Here is an 11,480-nt window from a genome sequence, read left to right on the forward strand (position 1 = left end):
ATGAGAGACTCTTGAATGCTGAGAACAAACTTAGGGCTGATGGGGGTTGGGGAGAGGGGAAGTGGGGTGATGGGCATGGAGGAGGGCACTTGTGGGGATGAGCACTGGGTGTCATATGGAAACCAACTTGACAATAAACTATTTTAAATGAAAGAGTAACAAGGGTATGTGTGCAGATGTGCACACATATCTGCACAGAGAAGTTTTTGCTTAATCAAATAGTAAAGTATGCATTTATAAACTACAGTAAATAGTGTATTGCCAACAGAATAGACAAATACATCAAGAAAATAGAGCAGAGAGTTTAAAAATGAAACAATATACAAATGAGAAAATCTTACCAAAAGAAGGTTTCTCAGTGCAGTGGATAAAAGATGGACTATAATGAATGCTAGTGTCAAATTGTCTTTTGATTAGTAAAGGCCAGATTCCACTTTATGCCAATAAAAATAAAACTATTCCAGATGGATCAAAAACATAAACAGTGAAAGGAAAACTATAAAAATAGCTGAAGGAAGTACAGGAAAGTATATATACAAGTGATTGTTAAGGCCTTGAACAAGGCGCGCGCACACACACACTACACAGGTTATAGGTGAAGAAAAGATTGACAGTTTTGACTGCATATGAATTTAAAACTCTGCTGCAAAGGATACCATAAGTATTAAAAGGCCAATAACAGACTGAAAAATATAAACACCAATAAAATAATATCCAGAATATATTTTAAAACTCCTAAAGATATTTTCTTAATAGAAAGGTGGGGAAAACAATCTAACAGTTTGTTCCTTGGAGAGGAAAATACAAATGTCCCTAAATGTGACCTTGCTGATAATCATGCAAATGGAAAGTAACAGTGAAATACCAGTTTATCCCAATACATTAGCAAAAATAAGTGTTGGTTAGATTGAGAAAAGATTCATATCCTAATATACCATGTGTGAAAGTATAAGTCAGAGTGGCTTTTCTGGGAATGCCAGAAATTCTTATAGAAAAAGGAGTGAGATAGAATCAGGGAGAATTCAGTTAAGGTATTATAGAACCAGAGATCTGCCAGTGTATACTGGACTCTGTCCATGCCTTTTATATTTTCATTGTTCTTCCTTGGGATTATTAACTCTTATTTTGAAAATTCCAATGTGTTTTGGATGTAGCAAGACTAACCACAGGAAAGGAGGTTGAAGGGAAAGATGTTTGCAGTGGCAACTAGAATGAGAAAAAGCCAAAGAGAAGGTAAAATTCAGTAGGAGACTCTTACAGTGTTTATACCATATAGAGTCTTAATTTTATTTCAATAAGGGAAGTGCTTTTCTCACAGATGCTGATATCATTTGCTTTTAAAAGGTAGGTCTTTGGAGAAGAGAAGGGAACTGACATTTATTATTCAACTGCTGTGTATTTCATAAACACCAAACACTGCACTTTAATTCTATTCTATCTTCATATCTACTCTAAGAGATAGGTACAGTACTGAGGCTGAGAGCAGTTAAATAACTTATCCAAGGATCACATGGCTAAGTAAGGAGATACTGAAGTGTTATTTCTAAACATCAGTCTTGATGATGTCTAAAACTAAGTATCTCACAAACCAAAAATAATAAATGACCTAAAATTATATCTGGTATTTTTTGAAATTTTAATAGATAACTTTTAGTTCATTCATTAGGAATTGTTAAATTTATAGAAAGTGAAACAGAAAACTTTCAAATGGTAGTCAGAAACTAGTGAAACATTATTTGTATTTGAAAAATACTTGTAAATGTGGAGTTAAACCCGACTACAGGAAACCAGAAGTCAACATAGGGAGTTAGTGTTTATACAGTAAGCCACAGGGACTTATGGGTTTTTAAGCAGATGTGTGCCTTGCTGGAAACAGTACTCAAGGAAAATTATTCTGCAGGTAGATGTAAATTAGATTAAAATTAGAGCAATCATGATTAAATCTGTTAGGAGGCTGTTGTAAGAATGTAGTCATGAAATGATGAGAGACTGATTTATGCTATGCTTTCCGCAGGAAAATGAAAACTCACCCCTACAGAAATCCCTTTGGCAGAATTTTCTCTGGATCCTTGTAGGTACAGACCCTCACTCTTCTTACTCCTACATCTCCCCAGTCGCGTACCTATTTCTGGTGACTTAAATACACCTACGCACTTCTCTCCCTGGCTTGACCTGCTCCCATGTCATTAGTCCCAGGCTTTGGAACCATCCTTGTTGCCAGGTTTGTCTCTTGTCACTTGTCTCACCTCTCCATCCTGGATTCCTTCTGTGGATTCTCCTATGACTTGTGTTATTCTGCTTTCCAGTCATTGCAGTTTACTTCCCAGGGCTTTACTTCTTAAGTGGCTGCCTGTTCTGGAATCAGTACATTATCATTGTGTAGTTCCTGACCTTCTGCACTCTAAAGTCCTTGCTAAGCCAGCTCAACTCTTAGGTCATGCCGGACAGAAGAGATGAGAACTAGCATTGAAAAATACAGTCATTAGCAGATATAAAACCAAAGAGGAAATCTAAAATAGAGGTTTGAAAGGAAGAAGGATATTCAGGATAGTGTAAAGTCACAGAAGCCAGTGTACTACACAGCATCTGAAAGAAAGGTCAGAAAAGAACCAATAGTTCATATTTTTTATACCATTATTACATGTAATGGTCAAAGCAGCTGAGGCATGAAGCACTATTTTAGAGAACTAGGACAGTAGAATCAATAAAATACTTCTTTTTAGTTCCATTTATAAATGTTGTTTGAACAAACAAGCAAACATTTTATTTGCCTCTAACTTCCAAGACAGATTTCTTCATAAAGTACAGATGTGTTTTTTGGTGTGTTTGGAGGAGTTTTCTGGTGGTTTTTGTTTTGCTTTCTTTGTCTTTTCTTTCTTTTTTTTTTTTTCTGAGAAACTTAGTCACATTAATCAGTGTCCCAGTGTCCATTCAAAGGAAGATAAACCATGTCTTAGAAAGAAAGGACATTGGCCACATTGGGGAAATGAATGGTAAAAACAGGAGTTAATGTATATCAAGCCTTTCACGACAAAATGGATCTGAAAAGAATTGTCATCAAGACAATAAATATCCTGAGATATTATTTTCTTCTAATCCTTGTCTCAATGCTATGAGTATATTATATATTGTTTATTTGGTCATTATTTATTGGTCTAATATAGCTTTTGAGAATTGAGAGTTCTATGCAAGGAGTCCTAGTTGGCTGAAGAAACAGACAGGTTTCAGTCATTAACTGCTGCATAACAACCTAAAACTTAGAGGTGTGAAACAACAATGATTTATTGTTTCTCATAACTCTCTGTGGGTTGACTGGGTTATTTTTCTGCTGGTCTCACCTGGGCTCATTCATGATGTTTCACTTACCTGGTGGTCAGTTGAGACAGCTAGGCCTCTCTCTCCACCTGGGCAATTACCCCCGGCTTCGTCAGGGCACGGTGGGTGCAGGGCACTGTTCCAAGAGGATATAAGAGGCTTAACGGATGAAGCACTGGCCTTAGAAGTTGAACAATGTCATCTGCCACATTCCTATTAGTCAAAGCAAGTTACAAAGGTAGCAGATTCAGAGTGGGGTAAATAGTCATCCTCTCTTGATAAGAGTATTTGGAGAAGTCACATTGTAAAGGGCTATGAACATGGTAGTTGTGATTCATGGGGGCCATTGTTACTATAGTCTACCACAGTTTACCCTCCAGCTCTAATGATTCACATCTGTCCCACACGATTCTCCCCCTGCTAATATTGCCCAAGACTCATCCAACCCCAGCATCAGGCTCAGAATCTGTGATCTCATAATCTACATCAGGTAAAGACGTCAGTGAGGCTTCTTGAGTATAGTTCTTAGATTCAGACACCTATGAAATAAAAAGGAAAATTATCCTCTATTCTCTCACATACCCAATATACATTGGAGAAGTAGAAACCACACTACACTACAGACACTGGTGTCTAAAAAAGGAGAATAGGGGAGCCTGGCTTGCCCAGTTGGAGAAGCATGCAACTCTTGATCTCAGGGTTTTGAGTTTGAGGCCCATGTTGGGTGCAGGGTTTACTTAAATAAATAAAACTTTTTAAAAATAACCAAAATAGATATTAAAATGGGGAATGAGGAGCACCTGGGTGGCTGTTGGTTAAGCGTCTGACTTCGGCTCTGGTCATGATCAAGCCCCACATTGGGCTCTGTTCTGACAGCTCAGAGCCTGGACCCTGCTTTAGATTCTCTCTCTCTCTCTCTCTCTCTCTCTCTCTCTCTCTCTCTCTCTCTCTCCCCTCTCTCTTTCTCTCTCTCTTCCCCCTCTCCCCAACTTGTACTCTGTCTCTCTCTGTCTCTCAAAAATAAATATTAAAAAAATAAAAGGATGGGAGGAATGAGATATGTATAACAGTCACTGGTCCATGGCAATTTGGAAATTCAGCCAGGTGCACGTTGGCAGGTTTCTCTGCTCCAGGAGTAGGCAATGTTCCTTGATGAGGGCCCTGTTCTACTCTCTTGGAGTAGTTCCCTAATCTATTATTTTCCTTGGCTCTTGGCAACACCCTCTGGGCTTCTGGCTCTGCCCTCTGATGTCAGTATTCATATGGAGGGAAGTGATGAAACAGTGGAACAGATCTCCAGCAAACACCAATGTTCCCCAATTGATATTTTAAAACCTATTGAAAGCGTTGTGAAAGATATTTTTATAGCAGAATTTGTACCCCAGTACCCAATCAAAACTTCATTTTCCTTAGGTGAAAACTTGAAAGTCTGAAATTTATAAAGGAAACGTATTTTGTTGTTGTTGTGCGTCTTCTGCTGGAAATAATGACTAACTACCTTTATATTCTTTTTATGTTTTAAGCTATTAAATAGTTTGTTCCTTCAATTAGATTCTTACACCTCCTCCCATTTCACTAATTCTTTTATCTGTGTTTTTATCTACACTTATCCTACCTTTGATAATTGCTTTTAGCCCTGTAATTTTCATGTTAATATGTGACTACTGACAGCTTGATTTTCTGGTCCAGTGTATAATACAAACATTATTCCACTTAATATCCATAATTTTCTCCTCTTGCTCTAATACACATGACACTCTGTACTTCCCGTTCTGTGTCTGTATATTCTACGCATCTAATTTTATTCTGTGTACCTGGAGGAATATAACAATGGGAATAGATCAAATCACATTGCTTTTTCTGGTTTACTTTTTCTAGTTGTGATAATGGAGATTAAAAATTGCTAGACATTTACTGTAGTATAATACCAGTCACATTGTTTGATTTCTAATACACTAATTAGGCTAAGTAATTTGTTTTGAAGAAAATACCCTAATTGAGAGAGAAGTCATATTATAGGCAAACCATTAATAAATCCTGATAACATATTAAGTCTCTATTAATGCTTTATTTGCCATGGTCCTCTTAAAGTACTAATTTACATATATTATTATTTTGAAGATATCTTCAATCCTTTAAGGAAGTAGGCTTCTTTATAATAGCCATAATCATATGTATATCTAGCATTTATTAAGCACTAAATATGTATTAAGTACCATGCTAAATACTTTACACAGATTATCTTATTGGATTACTATAATGAATTACTTAAAAAGATTCAAAATCAGGACTAGCATACAGGCCTGTTTAACTCAAAGGCCACATGGTGGACCATGATGCTATATTTGCCTCATAATGAGTATCCATGGCCCCAAAATGATCACTTGGCAAATTTAGGATAAAGGAATTTTAATTTGAATTTTAATTTATAATAACATTCTTATTCTGGCATAATTTATTTTACACCCTGAACCTGAAGAGCAATCCTAATGTATATAATTTTATAGTATGTTTCTTTAAAAAATGTTCATATGCTTTATGTTAATGAGTTTGTTTCCATGAAGTTGCTGAATATTTATTTAGAATTTGCAAATTGTTTCTCTAGTTGGACAGAGGACTAAGTATTGAACAACTTGGAATCCGTTTCTACAAGGTCTGGCTTACAAAGTAAACAGAAAAGACATAGATTTGTGAGGTCAAATACTAAAGTTCATCAGTGAGAAAGAATAAAACATAGCAAATTAATAAGTACAATGCCAGAGATTACGTTAGAATATCCATAACCTGCTCCAAAAAGTACAAGCTCACAACTCCTGGAAAAATAAAATTCTGACTATCCATATTTGTCTTTTTTTTATTAAAAAAATTGTTTTTTATTTATTTCTGAGAGAGAGAGAGACAGCATGAGCAGGGAGGGTCAGAGAGAGAGGGAGACACAGAATCTTCATGAAGCAGGCTCCAGGCTCTGAGCTAGCTGTCAGCACAGAGCCCAACACAGGGCTCAAACCCACAAACCATGAGATCATGACCTGAGCCGAAGTCGGACGCTTAACGGACTGAGCCACACAGCTGCCCCTAGCCATATTTGTCTTGAGTCAAATTCTTTAGCCTATAAAGTTAACATATCATATATGTACATGTTTTACTTCAAGAAATATGTAAGGTCATTTTTACAGTGCATTAAATAATTTTTTTAGTAATTGAAAATTATCAGTCTTACTAATGTGGTAGACATACCACTATTGATACCCTGTTATATCAGATTTTCAAAGACTTATTTTTCCATAGCAGTAAGTTCAGAAATTTCAAGTCTATGCAAAAATGAAATATACCAATGACTATATATGTATTCTATATGGTATATATATTCTCTTCTTTATAAAAAGATTTGTTAAAAAATGCTTGTGAAAATTATTTTCTTAGATTTCAAAGCCTGATATAATCATACTAGCCTACACTTCTCAGATATTTATATCATTCAACTATATTAATATTTAGTATCTCTCCAACATATGAATGAATGCATATATAAGTATATAAAAGATTATATTCCTTCTATGTTTTAATATTCTTATTAATGGATGACATTTATTTACATGGACACATTTTAATTAAGTTCTAGCTCAGAAAGTTTTCTGCTATTGTAATTAGTCTATTATTTTTCCAACTCTTTCATATTAACTCAATTTCAGGATGCTTGATTAAAGTATTTAGATTGTCTCTGGTATAAAGTTACATCTTTAAAAATTATCAGTGAAGGAATTCTTTTGTACCACATTGCTGGTAACTTTAAATTTAAATTATTTTCCACTATTATTGTTAGAGTCCTAAAGGTTATTTAGAAACTTTTTTAGAAAGAAATTATTTAGTGAAATTTTAGGGGCACCTGGGTGCCTCAGTTGGTTAAGCATCCTACTCTTGGTTTCTTGTGAGATCAGGTCATGATCTCATAGTTCATGAGATCAAGCCCCGTGTTGGGGCGCTCTCTCCCTCTCTCTCTGCCCCTCCACACTAGCACACACCCTCTCCCTTTCTCTCAAAATAAATAAAATTTTTAAGAAAAGAAATTATTTAGTGATATTTTAAAAACAAAATATTTTTAATTTTATAAAAATGTTTTGTATATTGCAGATATCGAAGCAGAAAAGCATAATAAAAAGCAAAAAGAAAGAAATGTCACCACACAGGTAATTATTTTGCTAAACCATTATATTTCTCCAGTACAAAATTTAGGCTATAGGCACTATAAGTATTATTTACTCAGCATGCTCAGAATTTCTTAGCCAAGTAATTTTTAGCTGTTGTTTCTGTTCTTTTTCCATTATCAATGTTTTTTATTTATTCACTCAACAAATATTTATTCATTCTACTGTGAGAAGATAAGACTTCTCTGAACTTTCTTTTAGAACCTGTCTAGGGTCCTAAATATTAACACAAAAAGGACAAAGACCAGTCTGGCTTATGGTCACAGATGCTTATTTAACTTTATTAACCTCATGATTTCTTCTGACATCTTAGAAGTAGGGGATTTTACATTTTCAGTCTATTCTCAGTCCAGCAACCAACATAATCCTATAAATGTAACTCATTTTAAGTTGCTCCTTTACTTGAAACCCTTTCATGGTATCCCATCTCACACCATAAAACCAGCATCTTGCCTATTAATTAGGCTCTGTGGTCTGGCTCCACTACTTTTTGTCTCACATTGTCTCCTATTACCGTCTCCTTAACACCATTCTGGACACCCTGGGCTCTGTGCTATTCCTCAGAAACTCCTAGGAATGGACCCACCTTTCTGTTCTTTCTGCCTAGAACATCTGGAATTTAGATAACCATGTAGATCATTGTCCTCACCTTCTTCAGGTCTTTGCTCAGATGTCATATTTTCAGAGGGTCCTTCCCTGACTATTCAATCAAAATTGCAATCACACTATTTAAAATTGCAAGCCCTATCACAACACCTTATGTCTCCCTTTCTTGCTATATTTTCCTTCTCAGAATTATCACTGCATAACATCATATTTTTCTATGTTTGTTCTTATTCTCCCTCCATTAGAATATAAATTCCATGGGAGCAGGGGACTTTATCTGTGTTCTTCACTGCTATTATCCCAGCAACTAGAACAGTGCTTGGCACATAGCAGGCATTAAATAAATGTTTATTGAATAAATGAATAAATCTTAAATCCTGATTAAAGGAGGAAAGTTGGAAAAAATGTTTATATAAATTAAAAATTCTTCTCCACATCTCAACAGTTTCTAAACTTCTCCAAATTTAGCTCTTCCCCATTACCATAACCAAAACATCCCATAATCAGCAGTGCGATTATTATCTGTAGAAATAGAAGTGACCTTGGCATAAGTTTACAGTTTATCCTTAGGCAGGTGGAAAGTAATAGAAGACACCAATTCATCAGGTCATCTGACTTTCCCCTGTGGGCTCTTGATATCTTGTGATATGCAGTGCCTACCCAATAACAAATGAAAGTGCCCTTTGTAATTAAAGAGTTTCTTGAGATCAAGGATGTTCATCAGGCCCATAAGTATCCTCCCCAATGACAGCATTAGTAGTTGAGGCATACATAGTAAATATGGAAAGGACCCCAGCTCTACTCATGCATAGCCAATCAAAAAAGATATAAACTCTTCTAAAAGATCTCAGAATATTAAAAAAACAAAATCACTATCTTCATGTCAAAGATAAGAAAACATGCCAGGGTACAGTATTTGTATATCTCACCCACTTCCAAAGGAGTATCTGGTTTTTGTTGTTGTTTTTTTTTAATTTCCTCAGTATCAACCTCATAGAGCACAGACAGCAGAAAGGAAAATACCAAGGACTATAAATCTCTCTAATGCAAAATTCCTTACATCCATGCTATAATACAGCTAGTGTTAAGTAATTTCAGTTCACTAAACTTGCCATATTATTTCATACAATAAATAAGATACTATCTGGCTAAAAACAACTTTCCCCCATTTCTAACCCCATTGTAGACCAGGTAAATTCTGGTTATCTTTTATAATAATTACTATTTACATTATAATTCTTTAGACCCACCCAAGTATAGCTGCTCTTTCCCTAGTTTTTCTCTTTCTGGCTCTACAACACCATACTACATAAAAGAATATCATCTACTCCTTTACCTTGCTCCTCCAACAAACACACTGTAAAAATACATATACACATTTTTTAAAATGTATAAAGACATTTTATCTTGTGTTAAGGATCTAATATTTTCAGGATTTTTCTGTACTATATCCTTCAATGTTAAAGAATGATTTTGATCACAAAAGTGGTAGTTCCCCAGGTAACTATTGTACTAACAGGGGGTAACTGATGCCCCTTAAGGGAACAATTCAAGTGTACAGCCAAGGGGCCATTGTGACAACCACCACCACCAAGAGCAACAGTGAAAACAAGGAAAAGGTGGCCCAGCTCTCAGCACTGAGCACTTTCACCAGAGTTCCAAGAGTGCTCAGTTCCACTCTCTACTTTACCTAGACAGACATGTTGTTCTTGAGACATCTTATTTTGAGACACCTTGTTTTTGAGATTAATATCCTGTTCCAGTAGATAGGGTGTTTTTCCCACACATTTTGTATCTTGATTTATGTCATTATATTCACAGTTCATATTCACAATCATATCTTACAGTTATGTAATACTTTAATCTTTGTAAAACCCCTCTGCATATACTATTCACTCCTAACATATCTGTGAAGAATGGCAACTGGTTATTTAAATGGTTAATTATTATCCCTGGTTTACAAATTAGAATAACCAAGCCCATTAAAATTTAAAAGATCTTTGTATTATAAATTTCACTCATTCAACAAAATGCCTACCATGTACCAAAACAGTTATTGGAATTTGGAATTTCCAAAAGGTTCTTTTTTTTTTTTTCTTTTAGCTTTATGAAACTTCTATTTGATATTGCTTAAACTTGATGTGAGCTTCTGAAGAGTAAGAAAATATCTTTGTTGTTACTGTTTTGTTGTTATTACTTAAATTAAGGCATTTGTTACAGGCTAGCAGGGTTTTAAATGGTGGAGTTTCTACTGGTCTTTCAATTCCTTCAGTCTTGTCACTTTACAGTGATGGAAAAGTGGTGGTATAGGTCCACGTACTACTGGCTACCATTTTCCTGCAGGAACCACAGTGCCAGCTCCATAGCTTACCTCTTCATCTTGGTTTTGCCACAGAAAGAGCAAATGTACTCGGCATGCTGGCTTATTTCAGTTTTATTCACCATTTTCCTAAGGGGAGGCCACTATAATAGATCTTATATTTACCGATGATTTTAACATTCTTGGTGGATGTAGCCAAATCACTGCAAACTGGCTCTAAGCTCAGAAAGGCAAAAAAAAAAAAAGCATCTTTTAAGTTTGTTCCCACATTAGAGCATTGGAACTTACTATTCTCTCTGCCTGAAATGCTCTGCTTCCATAACTATGGAGGGCTGCTTTCTTGTAATTAAGTTCTTGGCTCCAAAGTCACCTCATCATTGACGCTTTTCCTAGGCATCCAGTCTAAATTAGCTCACCAACCCCTCTTCATCCTGCTTTTCGCTCTTTACATCTTTACACTCTTTACATCTCCTTGTTTTAATCTTTTCATAGCATGTATTCACACCTGACACTAACTTGTTCTCTTATTTGTTTACTGGCTATTGTCTTCTCACAAATAGAAGCTTCATACCATCAGACAGATTCCTGTTTTATGTGCCACTCTATCTTCCAATTCCTTATGAATGTCCAGCATAAAAGTGTTGAACGAATGAATCACTGATTCTCATAGCTCTTAAAGAACAAGGTTGATTCATTACTTGATCATTTCATACCTCCTACCTCCCAGAAACTATTTGAGAAGGCTATTAAAATCCCATTAAAACTAGTCATATTGCTGTCATTGAAAATTGGGGGTCTACAAAGCAATCTACACATTCAATGCAATTCCAATCAAAATTGCACCAGCATACTTCTCAAAACTAGAACAAACTATCCTAAAATTTGTATGGAACCACAAAAGACCCCGAATAGCCAAAGTAATACTGAAAAATAAAACCAAAACGGGAGGTATCACCATCCCAGACTTTAGCCTCTACTACAAAGCTGTCATCATCAAGACAGTATGGTATTGGCACAAAAACAGACACATAGAC

General features: G+C 35.5%; 1 protein-coding gene across 4 annotated transcripts in view; it reads left to right on the forward strand.

The window, feature by feature from the left end:
• SEL1L2 (SEL1L2 adaptor subunit of SYVN1 ubiquitin ligase) overlaps window positions 1–11,480 on the forward strand; it is a 174,313-nt gene that overhangs the window by 69,726 nt on the left and 93,107 nt on the right. For 3 of the 4 annotated variants that reach the window (XM_077777533.1, XM_077777530.1, XM_077777531.1), the window contains exon 2: window positions 7,447–7,502. Coding sequence is in view for 2 of the 4 variants with exons in the window: in XM_077777530.1 (XP_077633656.1) it covers window positions 7,447–7,502 (56 nt within the window). In the remaining 2 variants the exon portion in view is untranslated. Of the gene's footprint in view, window positions 1–2,019; window positions 2,076–7,446; window positions 7,503–11,480 lie in introns of those variants that run through there. The other variant, XM_077777535.1, reaches the window with a different exon arrangement.

This window comes from Crocuta crocuta, unplaced genomic scaffold (assembly GCF_008692635.1).
Source record: "Crocuta crocuta isolate KB4526 unplaced genomic scaffold, BGI_CrCroc_1.0 scaffold187, whole genome shotgun sequence".
Lineage (NCBI taxonomy): Eukaryota > Metazoa > Chordata > Mammalia > Carnivora > Hyaenidae > Crocuta > Crocuta crocuta.